Consider the following 14271-nt stretch of genomic DNA (forward strand, 5'->3'; position numbering starts at 1 on the left):
AAATAAATATTTGTGGGGCCAGTTCTTTCTATGCAATTCTCAAAGGGTAGAGATGCATCTTATCCAGCTTAAGTAATTCTGCCTGAACTAGTCATTTTAAGCACTTTTGCAATCAATGGAGAGAAACACATTTTTAAAGTGTGATTTATTTCACCTATTAATGTGATGAATCATGTCCTGGAAATAGTGATTTTTCTACTCTGCCTATAAGAAAATCCTTTGTATGTATAATTTTGATGCGGACATTTGTGCAGTAGAACCCTCTTTATTACAACATGAATATTTATCCATTCAGCCTGCTGCAGCAAGTCTTCTTTCTCTTTCACCATTGAAATGTAACAAATGGCCATTTAAAATTAACTGATATCCTCGAAAAATATACAGATATACAAACAAGAAAAAACCTAAGCCAAATAGTCTGTGTTCACACTATGTCTCTATGTGAGATTTTCCACAATGTGACTGAAATGTGCCCCCCAAACCTTCACAAAATTGCACTCAGAAACATTTTACTGTTAAATAGAAGAAAAACCCCAAAAAGTGTACCTTAGGTAATAGCAACCAATGCTGGTGATTTTTTTTCAATAACTGCTGAGCAAGGGTGATTTACTCCTGACTTGGTTACAGAGCATATTTTTGACTGAAGTGATGCAAAAAAAGATAATTTTCCATATAAAGAGGATCTCTACAGGTTAGCATTTCCCTTACTTGCCAGCATTATAAGTATTGATGGATATCACACCTATTCTCACTCTTTGTATCATTCATTGGGCAACTGAGGGTAATATTTTCAAGCTTAAGCAACCTGAAGTAAAATATTTTTAAATTCAGGCTGTCCCATCATACAGGTGGGTTGTTAGATAATAACTTCAAATAACTAGTGGCACTGGGTGCATATGCATACACATATATATATATATATGGGATAATGGATTCTATTTGCCTACAAAAAGGTATCTAATATCATCTGGGATACTTTAGAGCCCATTCAAACTCCTGTTACCACTCCATAACTTCATTTGTGTCATATGTGCCAGCCCAGTGTGGATGACTTAGATAATTTTGGGCATCTCACGTGGTATCAGGTACTTATGTGGGGGTGACTAAACTGAATGCTCATCTATTTAATGGAAACCTCTCACCTTTGAAACATCATTTCTTCCTGGAGGCCATCAAAGGCAGCCCTCTTACAACACTTTTGTTGGGGACATTAGAAAGAGTTCACTAAAGATGCCACCAGACTTAACACACAGCCTAGGCCACCTGAGCAAAGAAGACTGAACATGAACCTGGTTCACAGAGCTAATTCTGAGCAGTACTAGACTTCTGCAAGAGCGGATTTATTATCATCATTGTTTTAATTTTTGTCCATATTTTAATCATCATGGGAAATCTGGGAAAGTATGGAGTGATAGACGTGTAAGCAGCTTGCACCTCAGCTTTGAATACTTTTGCAACTCTTAGCAGGTGATGAATTTGGCATCTTCGAAGCTGTCTTGTTCCCTGTCACCACAATTCTTACCTGTGCTAGCAATTTTCTTTATGGTTTAATGTCTGACAGCTGTAGTCCTGCATGTGGAAATCAAGCTTATGCTGATATAATGATTTTCAGTGGTTTCTCTGTCCCAGAGTGTACCCAGTCCCCATGAACTATGAAGCAGAACTATAATGAGGGAATTTGCAATGAATTGCAAGGTTATGCCAATTTGAGCAGCTTTACACTGGATTTAGAATAATGCTGAAGAATAATCTGTTTTTAAAGAAATATATCTAGAGTTAATTTAACATATTGAGATTCTGAGCTGGAAGTAAGCCTGCATCGCCTAGTGTATGCTCATTTATTTGATACAGTAAATGCAAAAATTCCAATAATTTGATATTTTAGAATTTAAATGATGGAATCTATTACTGCTATTTGAAAGAAGTTACAAGAGCTTTTATGAAGTCTTTGTGGAAATGCCTTCTCTATTTATTCCTCATGAAATAACTACTGTAAATTCATAGATAACGTAAGTCATAGGTCACATTTCTTTCCTCAGCTCATTGTGGGCAAAATAATAAGGAAAGTTTTCCAGAATGCAAATTCTCTTGTGGAAAAAGTGTATTTCATTCCTAATCACAATTTACAGCTTTTCTGGTTTTTGCTCATGGACATCAAGTCTGAGCCATTAAAACTTGCATATAACTTGCATAGCTCAAATTTCTTTTGTGATTTACTTTTATTGAAATAATTGAAAATGTTTAAGACATAATCATATTTATGGGAATTTATATGGACCTTCTAAACATACTGAAAATATCTGAATAATACATAGAGATAAGATTATAGATATAACAAATATATATTTCTAGATATATTTTAAGTTCTTTTAAAATAATGGTCAATTGATAGCAGGTTTCTTTACAAGAAAATGGTATCCAAGGAAATGATGCTTTGTCTATGCTAAAATCGTTCCCTTACATCAATTAATGTTAGCTTAACAGAGTAAAATTATGAGGCAGGCAACACCCTGAAAGCATCCTAATATTGTCCTAATAATTGGACAAGTTTGATATGAATAAAAATTCTGTTCTCTATGTAAAATGATGTTTTAAAATTTACTTCGGATTTTTAAACAATATCAGTATTTTGATTGCAAGAACATGTATTAAAATAATTATTGAACAATTGTAACTAAAGCCAATGAAATAATATTCATAGCTTATTTGTGACTTTGATAACAATGTAGAACTTTCCTATAAAATTGGATGTTGTGTCAATACTAAAGAGCTCCATTAAAGAATAGGTATTAATTGACATGTTCAGATAAGTTAGATATACAAGGGTTCCAACTTATTAGGAAATATCTACATTTCAAGGAATTTATTCATCGATTTCAGTAAAATTAATGTTTGTTGCAGCTCTGATTTCCCTGTGATTTTCGTACTTTGAAATCAAAGAAATCATGTGAGAGAAAATAAATCATGGTAGATGAACTAGTTCACCTGTTTTTTGAAAAGACAGCGGCTTTCTTAATAAGTAAACTTAACATTGTTTAGCACAATTTAGTGCATCAGAAGTGGTTTTAACTCTTATACATAAGAAAGTATAAGATGGTTTTAATGAACCTCAGAAATCAAGACTACAATTACATAGTACTTGGATTGAAAGACATTTTCTTTAAGGAAAAGGTAAAACTATTATTATTTTTTGTGAAAGCAACCATAATAGTAAAGAAGAAAGATTTAAATTTTTTCATAAATTCTCTTTAGAAGAAACTTGTAACACTTGTATAAATATGAAAGCCAATTTTGATTCTTATTGTGGCTAGATTTTACATAATCAAAATAAAACAAATACAAATTTTATTGTTTCAAAATAAGAGAAGTGAAATAGACTTAAAAAAAATTCACATTGGAATCATTTTGGCAAATTAAAACCAAATTGAAAAAGTAGAAAAGGAAACTGAGAATCAAAAATGAAATGAGAATAAATGGAAGAAAATAATGATCAAGGCACTTTAAACAAATTTGGCACAGAATGAAATTAACAGGAATAATTCAACTTTGAAGATCGGTGTACAGGTAGAGCAATAATATTTCTATTATATATTAATATAATGAAATCAAAAGAAAGTTCTGGGAATAGAATTAAAATTCAATTTCTACATTCTATAGCTATCTCTGTAGGAGTTCTGAATGCCAATATATCTATATTAAATTACAATTATAATTTTAGAATCTTCTTCATTTGGTCTCCAAAACTTGTGCTTATGTGAAGCAAAATCTTTAGAGAGGTAACATTTCTATTCAACAGCTTGTTGTAGTTGGAGAAAAATTCATATGTTTTTCTGTGAAAGACTAATTGCAACTCAAAAGGCAACTGGCTGTGGAAAATTAATGTTGAAGTGTTTTCAGCTGATTCCAAATTAGGACAGAGAAATATTTAAAAGATTTAAATCCATATACTTAGGCTTCAGAATTGCAATTCAACTTACGTCAGTAAACAAGGACCTCCATGCATACTGATGCAGTTAGAAGGAAAGACACACCTTCAAATCAAATGTCTCAAAAGGAAGTTCTACATATTTTTTCATCTCAAATGATTGCAGAGGTTTCCCCTAAGAAAATTCATTTTAGTGTAACCAGAATTCCTTCTCAAAATTGCTAGTGACAGAGGATTGTGAAGTTTTGGCTTTTGCGCCTTAGATTGTTTCCTATAGGATCAGCAAGGCTTTAGAGAAGTATATTTGGTGCCCGTTCCCAGGAGCTGTGCATCCCTGAATAGCAGAATTTCATATTCCAGTAGTGTCCTTAGGTTCTAACTGATTCAGCTGAGCAGACAGAAAGCATCAGCACCAAATCTACTGCCAAATCAAAAGCTCAAACTATCATTACTGGCAGAAATTATCAACCCTAAAGGGAAGCACAGATGACAATAGTATATTTACCACATGAAATTTATTAGATCAAATTGCCTAATTTTCCTTATTACATTTGCATTTATTCTGATTTCCTGACTTGCAGTTATTCTCAGTCGCAAGTGGAAAGTAATAAATTTGCAGCTCTAAGTAGGCAAAATTGTGTATGTACAAGCATCAGAAAGAAATAAAATGTAGGAATTTTCTCTCTTTTGAAATGTTAGAAGAGTCTCTATAGACTGTTCTTGTCATGGTTCATCCATTAACGTGATGCAGCGAAATAAGGGGATCAATTTTCCAGCTTGTCATGAGCTTCCAACATGCAGTAGATGCATTAAACAATGAGGTTAGAGCCCACATGCTTAAATTGAATATGAGATTGAAAAAGAATTAGGTAACTGTTTCTTTGACTCCCATATTTGCAACAAAGCCCCAGTGCAGGCACAGGACTGCTTTATATTATTTGGTTAAACACACAGGCTTCCCTCAAGACTAATTTATAAGATGCATTAATACAGGTAAGGAGGTACAACCTGAAGTTACAAAAAAGTCTACTTTTAGTTTTGTGTTTCTTCCTGCTTTAGAGTCACAGCTGAGTCACTATGAATATCCAGACCATTTGACCTCTTCCTTTCAGTAAAGCCAAACTGCTCATTTAAATAAGAACACCATAACCCATTTGAAGACAAGACTTGAACAGCAAAAAAAATTATATTACTACCCACTTTTCTCTTTTAAAAAACACAATTTAAAATTGATTAAATAAACTTTCATGTTTCTGCAGTTCTCTTGCAGTCATGAAAACTGTTCTCATATTCCTTTCCACTCTTTGTGTAGGTTTCCCATGATTATCCAGTTCTCCAGGACACACTCATGAGAACAATACCTGAACTTACTACTCTACATTCACATGTTTACGCCTACAATACTCTGGGGCTTTTTCCTTGTTCACTGACTGTGAACAGTGTTATGATTTTATAGGGCATAAATACTTAATCTTTGTCACTTCCAAAGTTCTTCAAGTTTGTGATCAACAGTGTATTCACTGTGTAGATCCTTGTTCTTGTGAAGTTATCATTCTCTTTGTCTCGTAGAAAAATAATCATTTCACAGTCAGTAAAATCCTAAGCAGGGCTGACAAAGTCACGGTTGTTTGATGACTACAACACAGGCACCAGCCCTTCCAATATTTAAGGATGCCATCTGCAGAAAAACAGACACAAATTAAGTGAATAGGAAAAAAACATGCAAAAGATTGCCAAACAGGAGCAAGCCATGCAAAGATTGTCAAAGCGCTGAGTCAAAATTATTTTAAAATGGTCAAAGCTAATGGGAGTATAATTTGCTGAAAATAAACAAAACCCACATTATGCTACTATTGTAATTTAAAATTGCTTACTCACACCTGACATCTTTCATTTGAAAGATGTGAGAACAGGAAGCAGGAATTAATTTTAGAGTTGTCATCAATTTTGTGAACAATTGATATGCAAGGGGGTTCTGTATTCTGTAGACTGTGGCTGATGCTTCCACTCTAGTCCTTGAGGCAAGGTGAAAGCTATGAATATACAGAAATGGTTCCAGTATTCCTAAACAGGTTCATGTGTCTTTTAATTCTAAATATTTTTGACAATTTTAAACAGTTTTCAAGACAACACAAGGATTAAAACCTTTAGGGGACTGAATCTCACTGAAACTATCACAGTAGAGTTAGTTTATATGTATGCAACCACAATCTGTAATTGGTGCAACTGTATAAATCACAACATTGTTTACATGTCTTCAAACTACCTGTCCAATCATGTTTATCAATGGTTTTTAATGTGAACTGGTGGTTTTGCAAAAAGAAAATATTCCCAAATTAATTTAGTATCTCCTACAAAACATCACAAAAATGCTCTTCCGAGTAATTCATAGTAGATTAAAAAATATGGCCTTCTGTACTAACTTTAAAGCATTTGTGTCTACATGCAAGCTTGTCAACAGAAGTTCCCCCTTATAGTCATAAAAAGAAGTGGGCATTGTTGAGTATAATATATCTCACCTATTTTAAATGCTTATTTTAAGATCATGATTCTGAAGTATGAACCTTTCTGCACTAGGTTTAAAGAAATCTTGGCTAATGGCTAATTCATACATATAAGTGTGTATATGCATGTGTGTTTGCACATGTGTATATATAAAATAAACTTTACAATTACCTGTGTCCACTCATTAGTTTGAGGGTCATATGCTTCCATAGTGTTCAGGTATGATTGACCATCGTAGCCACCTACTGCATATAATTTGTCACCAAGGAGACAAACACCAACAGCATCTCGAGGCATACTCAGTGGAGCCACCATTGTCCATGTATCAGTTTTTGGGTCATACCTGAGCAAAGAAAAATGAGACTGGGTATGTGCAGAGAAGACAAGCATCAATTCATGTTGATATTCACTTGCATATAGTTCTTTTTTTCCTGGGGGGAAAAAACCAAACCTTTAGTATCCTATCCAAAAGAATTCTTCCTAACATCAAAAAGAAAAAATACAAATTGATTGTGTTGCCAATTCAACCCTGTAGCTGCTGATAAGAAACTTTTGCTTAGAACCTTCTAGAATAAAGTAAGGTATTTGCAGGATAGGGTGTCATAAAGAGATCTGATATATAAAGATATATGACAATAAAGATATGAGCAATATCTGAATGGATGGTTATAGCATTTTATTTATCTGTTATGTATACATTTAAAGTGGGGTATTTCCCATAGCACATCTAAAAGATTAGAAATATTATTTCTAAAATTAAATTCCATTATATTTCAATTTATGAAATTCTACTGTACAAGAGTAAAAATCTCCTTATGTATTCTAATGCTTAACTGCATTACAGTTAGTGTTTCCTCCTGATATTTGCTCAAGTAGATTAAGTAATACTATTTCTTAGACATAATCACAACTGAATTTTTAAAACTGAAGGTAAAAATCCTTTTGTATAATGACAGTAATTTAAAAATTAAATATTTAACCTAGGTTTCCATTTAGATAGTCCTTAACACAGTAAAATTGTTTAATTTCTGAAGTCATTCCATTGTAACTCTTTTGGACATGCAAAAATGAGAAATTATTATTATCATATGAATTATCTTTTGATAGTTTTTTACCAAGGATGTCTGGAGTATTAGGTTACACTGGATATCTTATTTTTAAATGTCAAATATTGCTAAAACAGAATAGTGCATCACACTATAACAGAATTAATTTAATCTGTCCTTAAGCAAGTTTACTATGTAATAGAATCATGGGATCAGTGGAGAAAAGAAGAAGTTTCAGTCTACAAATCCTCTAAAAAGCCTGACTTTATTAGTTTGCTTAAATGTAGTAAGTCATATTATCAATAAGCACCTTGGAGGGATACTGTCTGAAGTCCTACATATCTGAACAAAGAAATATTTTATAAATATATATTATATATATATTAACACAAGCACTGAAACAGCAATGCTAGTGTTTTGCTTGTAATAGCCTTTTGGTTCATAAATCTAACTTTTAAATTGGACAATAATAGAATTGTTTGTGACCTTGTTCATATTGTTCTTGAGACGTAAATACATTTTAAGAAAACAATCTACTTGTGTGCTAGCTGCCAATCCTGGCATTTGGGAGACTTCTCAGAAAATAAAATCTCAAATATCTAGATATATGATAAATGTCTTTCCTAACTTTAGAGGAAAATACTGCAAAATATTGCTTGAATGTGTGGAAGGGAACTGACCATGTAACAAGCCCAAAAAAAAAAAAAAAAAAAAGTTTTTTTTTCAAAGACTGTGTGGGTTTTTCAACAACAGCATCATATGCCTCTAGCTGAAACAGTTTCCCATCCAGTGAAATGCACCAGTGTGCATTGTATCTTCACCTACCTAAAGGTAATAAATGTTTAATAGGCTCCTCCATACACTCCTCTTAAATTACAAGGGCCAAGGTGAGGAGGTGCAAAAGTTAAAGCTGGAAAACAATAAAACTGACATCATCATTTGACCTTTTCTTTTTCCTTCTTCTTCCCATAAACAGGTATGCAAGGCTAAAATGAATCCTTATAACTCAATTCTGTCAATGAAATAGAACTGCACAGGAACTTGTCAGTTTTGCAACTGCCAGGAAAACACCTGAGATTTCTTACATCCTTTTTGCTGCTAAAAAGCAACTCTATATGTCATCTTTATAATAACTAGCTATGCCCCAGGCTGAACAGGGTTATGATAAAAGCTCCTAAACGTGGGAAGAAATCAATTTTGAAATCAAGATGAGACAAGGGGGAAAAAAACTATAGGTCAAATGGCTATGTTTTTAGCATCTGTCAAGTTTTCAGTAACATGTGAGGAAGAAAACCTGCTTTATGAAACCTGCCAAAATATCTTGAAAATTTTATAATTCTTATGAAATAGTTGTTCTGCCTTTAAAAAGGAACAGAAGATTGCACTTTGCCAACTTGTGAAGATGAATGAAATGTAACTATTATTTCAGAATGCTTGAATCTAGACAAAATCCATTCTAAATGAATCAACCTTACAAGGAAGTAAACTGCAATACCTAACTACTATTGAGCAGTACTTAAGCAGTAGCATTAAGAAAACACGTATCTGCTGCCTCCACTATATTTGCACAACTTCAAAAATAAATTTTAAAATATTATGTTTGGTTTGACAGTCTTCCAGGAATAAATTGGTACTGGAATAAAGCACATTCTACCAGTATGCATCAGAAAGACAAAATGACTGATGCAGACTCATTCCTGAAGAAGAACAGAGTTAAAAACCAGGCCGTCAATATTTACAGAAAGAAAAACTTTCAGAGAGATATAAAATTACTCGGATAATAGATCTCCTCATCACTTACTATTCTTTGTTTTCTTAAGATATTGAAAAGCTTTTATTTTTTGGAAGTGATGCATTATTTTGGAATAAAAAAACAGACACACTAAATAACATTCCAGCCATCTTATAACCTAACTAATCACTGTGAGGGCCATGAGAGTTTTTTCACATTTCAGTGGAGTCCACCAGTTAACTCACATCCACTCCATGTAAGTTTATAATCTTTCAAATTTTGGTTTGTTAGTCTCAACTTTTAGACTCAAAGTGAACTATTGATGAACTACATCATCCACTCTTTTTGCTATCAGTGGAAAAAATATCTAGATGAAGGATACCATATATTTTCACTCTAACACTAGTACATAAAACAGCATAAAGAAAGGTCTAGCTGATCTTTGCAGTCTCTCTTGAGAAAGAAAAATGTGATAGAGTATGGTTTGTCATCAACACCAGAAGGATTTTCTTCTCAGAGAATGAAAAATGAAATAAAAGCTCCCTTCTGAGTACCAATAAGCAGAAGTAGTTGAAAATATATCATTAAGACTGCCACTAGTAGTCTTAATAAAAATTTATTTAATTGAAAATTCTTGGTATTGCTCCTTATAAATAGGGGTCCACAAGCATCGTCCCTGTAAGTACAGGCATCAGGGGATTTCCCTGATTAAATGTCCCTCTGTTGCAGATGAGAAGAATTTGGCAATGATGTTTGCTTACATATGGTAGACATAGCAATGGGTCTAAGATTGAGCATAATCATATGGATAACATAAGGAGTTTTAACTTATAATTTTTTCAATTAAATATTGAATACCAAACTGGATTTACCAGAAGAAATAACTGACATTTAATCAAGCCCTTCTGAAAAGAAATAACAAGGTAAATTATCCCAGCTTATATGTTACTCAAGCATACCTACTTTAACTTTTGCAATCTGTGCACTTTTGGAGTGAATATTTTCCCTATTCTATTTTATAGCATTCAGAAACAGGAAAAAAAAATCAAACATTCATGAAAAATTTGAAGAATACCTTTAAACTGAGTGCTTTAATCACTTCATCTGTGCTGCACTGCTCTGCTAGATATACTTGGATTAGTAGAAAATCTACTTGCAAAATTCAAGGTATTGTAAGTGTATGAGGCTTACATCACCACATTAGAAAGTGGAAATTTTGATAAAGGAAGGAATCCATTGTTATGTGAATATCCACCACTTAAACAGTTTTTTATTTCTTATTTGCTTAGCTATGTTTTTGGAGTTAGAAAATATTCTAAATATAATTCAATTTTGTGTTATAAAATTATTTTAAGGGAAAAAATTAACTCTACAATTTTTAGTTTGTGACCCTTCAATGCGTCATATAGTGTCCTAAAGTTACTTAAATGGGATGTGAAAAGAATGGATTTTTGTGTTTGTGGTAATATATAATAGTATAGTAAATAAAAAGGGATTACAATAAGATTCAAAGAGATTGTCTTTCACACACCTTTATAGAATTTTTCAAGTAAGAACGAACTAGACATTTCTAGGGTTAAGAACTGTTTAAACTTGCCATAACTAAGCTAAGAAAATAATGCTACCAGATATTATTTTGTATTTAAAAAATGCATGTACAATTTGGTACCTTTCCACATAGTCCAGCAGCCGAGAGCAGTGATTAGAAGCCGGAGCATCGTGACCTCCAACTGCATAAAGAAAGCCATCACAGGTAGCCACTCCTACGCCTCCTCTTCTCTTGCACATAGGAGCACACATATTCCATTTATTTGTGTGAGGATCATAATATTCCATTGAACTCAAACATGAACTTCCATCCCGACCTCCAACCGAATATAACCTAAGAAAGTCCATGCAAATAAAAATGTTGACAAACAAGAGCTCAGAATTGCAGAATAAATAAAAACAATGAGTAACTGTTTTTTTATCTGACATCAGAAAATAGAAAAAAATAAAATACATTAGGTTTGAAACCATGTGAATCTCATATAGTGGCAAAACCACAGATGTTTTCAATATTATTACCAAACTCATGTGCTACTTAGTATTTTGTCCACCTGAAGAGAAAGGAAGATATTTCTTTCTGCTAATGAATATTTTATTTCTTTCTTTACTGCATATTCAGTCAAGAGCACCACAAATGACATGCAGGTTTTTCTCTGTAGGTTTAAAAATCATGTAAGCAGGGGAGAATATATTTTCATGGGGGCACTGGCATTGCGCCAGCGTCAAACCCTGACACTGCCTAAGCTCACCATCTATGAGATGGAAGTGGAAGTGCAAACTTATATCTGTTAATCCAGACAAGGAAGAAATATGCAGCCCATTTATTATAGTTTCTCTGTGGTTTTGCTCTGCATCAAAATATTAAGAAGCACAAAAAATATAGAAAACAAGATCTAATATTAAACAAGTTCCACATAAAGATCTATCAATGGGAACACATTTTCAGCATGAGTTTTACACTTAGAATATAGTAGAGATCAAATATGAAATGTGTTGCAGAGAGGACTATCACATTATGTTTTAAACATGGATTTTAAAAAAATTACTACCTCAGTTTCAAGGCTCTTGCTTATGCTGAAGAAAATTCTTACCCACACGAAAAGCAACATGTCTATTTTGCAAGACAATGATAACCCCCAACACGGTGTCTTGTTTTTCTTCATCAGAATGTTTTATGAGGGTAGAGTTAGGTTGTAAAGTCATGGACAACTTCTGAAGAGTATTTTAAACTTGAAATTATAAAAAATGTGGTTTAACAAAAATGATGTTGTGTTGGTAAGCATCTGCAGGCAAGAAACTTGTTTCGTTGCTCTTTATAATGGGTCCCAGGAGGAAATAGTTCTGATTGTTCTTTCCACCTAATACCATGCTGTATTCATTCCACATGAACCTTTTTGCAGTCTGTTGCCTTTTATATAGTGCCTGGAGATTAACTAATAGAAACACAGGCTATTTTAAAGTCCAACCACTAAGCAATTTTGGATGTGAGAGCTGTCTCTGTAAAGCAATTACTCGTTTGGAAGCTTTTACTGTCCTAAGCACTCCATGAATTCAGAGCCATTTAAATGTGCATTTACCATTACATTTCATTGCTATGGATGCTGATGAATAAGGAAGTGCTGTACAACCACTAAATATGTCACTGAAGCCTGAGAACATTTTGGTAGTGCCTGACAGACATACCTGTGCTCTGACTAAAGCACCCAGGAGAATCCATACTCCTCTGTGAGAGATACTAAAGCAAATATACTTTTTTTTTTTCCTTTGGATTCAGAACTAACATATTTAACTTTATCTATGAGTATCAGATATGTACAGATGAACTCAACATTAAAGCATCCAATTCTGTTAATCTGTGGATGTCTACAGTGTCCAACTTGCTGTTACACTCAGAGTAGTCATCTGAGCCTAAAGAACAGCACGGAAAATATTTAAACATGTGAGCAAAAGCATTTACATTAATATAAATGTAAATATAAACATTTACATATAGGAGTCTGCAAGGATCTTATCTTTATTTTCAAAGATGGTGACTTGGTTCAGCTACCCATAGACAATGATGAAACATTTTTTGTGACATTTAAGTTATGCTGACATTCTGTCCAGGCTGAGAGATATGGAAAATAGTACAGTACAAAACCCAGCAGAAAAAATCATGACTGCTGGCACCCTGGAGCCAGTAGACAACTACACGTCAATAAGTGAATTGATCCCCAAAAATATAAACCATGATTAAGATTTCTGAGATTGTTGGATATTTGGAAACATAAATACTGAACACCATTTAAAAAAAACAAAGAACCAACACTTCTGCAGACTTGAGTGCAAATAATCTTGTGTAACCCTAGTCAAAATCTCCACCAATTTGGTATTTTTTCTGGCATGAAAAGTTCCTATTTATTCCATCATCTTTCAACTGAAATAAATCAATAAGCTGATATTTGCACACTGAAAGTAAAATATTCTCTCTCATTCCTCTATTCCAATTGTCAGCTAATAATATATAGCTGAAGGCATTCTTGAGTTTCTGGCAAAAAGACAGCAAATGCTGTTCATAAGTAACTGATAAAAGTGATTGGGACCACCTAGTCTGTTGCTAAAATGCTCTCAGCTATTCAGAGCAAAATTCATTTTCAAAATCATATTTTGGAATTAACATTTTAGAGTCTGATTATGTTTCTATTTTTTTTCTCTAAGGAATATTTTTTTTTTTTAATTTTACAAGAGTAAATAAAAATAGTTCAGTCAAGAAAAAGTAGTAACTGTTTAAAGCTCTGGTTGTGGCTGAGCTTGAACAATTCAGTCAGAAATCGCTTCCAGTCTTCAACCAATTTCCAAATCTGTATTCACAAAGGCACAAAATGATTGGGGAACAGCTCTGCAACAAGCATGGAATATTCAGGATACTGAATCAGGAATCTGAGACTTTTGAAACCCTTATAATTAAAGCTATTTAGTAGTCTTACTTCCCCTTTTAGAGCTTAGGGTATTATTTTATTAGATGACTTTAAAATTAAACAATTTTTTCAGCTTTTTCCAGCTTGTCAAAAATTTGTAATATAATTTCTATAGGGAAAAATATCATGTATTTCTCTGAATTAACTGAATTACTCTTCATGGTATATCCCATCAAAACTAGAATTACTATAAAAATAATAATCATATATCCCTCCTTAGAGAGCAAGACCAGCAAGGAAAAGAAAGCATCCAGTACTGATCATTTTTATCTCCACAGTGAAAGTTCTGCCTGTGGAGATATTATAAATTTCTATTCCTAAATAGTCTACATTTCAGCTGATTCAGACACTGTGCATAGATATGAAATTAGGCCAAGCTCAGCCTCTTCTGTCTTTTCAGGGTTTTTTCACTTCTTTTACTAAGATGGAGAGAGATTCCTGAACATTTGTATATATATAACCATACGTATAATTGGCTAGAAAAATGAAGTAGAGGTTTCAAAGTAAGGAAACATTAGGAGAAATCCTGACCAACTGGATCAAAAGCATTTATCTCAG

The 14271-nt window shown here is 33.1% G+C and overlaps 1 protein-coding gene across 2 annotated transcripts in view; it reads right to left on the reverse strand.

The window, feature by feature from the left end:
- Positions 1–5543: 5543 nt before the first annotated feature.
- Positions 5544–14271, reverse strand: part of KLHL1 (kelch like family member 1) — a 183680-nt gene continuing 174952 nt past the window's right edge. For both annotated transcript variants that reach the window (XM_058825132.1, XM_058825131.1), the window contains 3 exons: positions 10878–11090; positions 6602–6773; positions 5544–5603 (listed from right to left, as the gene is read on the reverse strand). In XM_058825132.1, the coding sequence (XP_058681115.1) occupies positions 5544–5603; positions 6602–6773; positions 10878–11090 (445 nt within the window). The remainder of the gene's footprint in view (positions 5604–6601; positions 6774–10877; positions 11091–14271) is intronic.

Source organism: Ammospiza caudacuta, chromosome 2 (assembly GCF_027887145.1).
Source record: "Ammospiza caudacuta isolate bAmmCau1 chromosome 2, bAmmCau1.pri, whole genome shotgun sequence".
NCBI classification, from domain to species: domain Eukaryota; kingdom Metazoa; phylum Chordata; class Aves; order Passeriformes; family Passerellidae; genus Ammospiza; species Ammospiza caudacuta.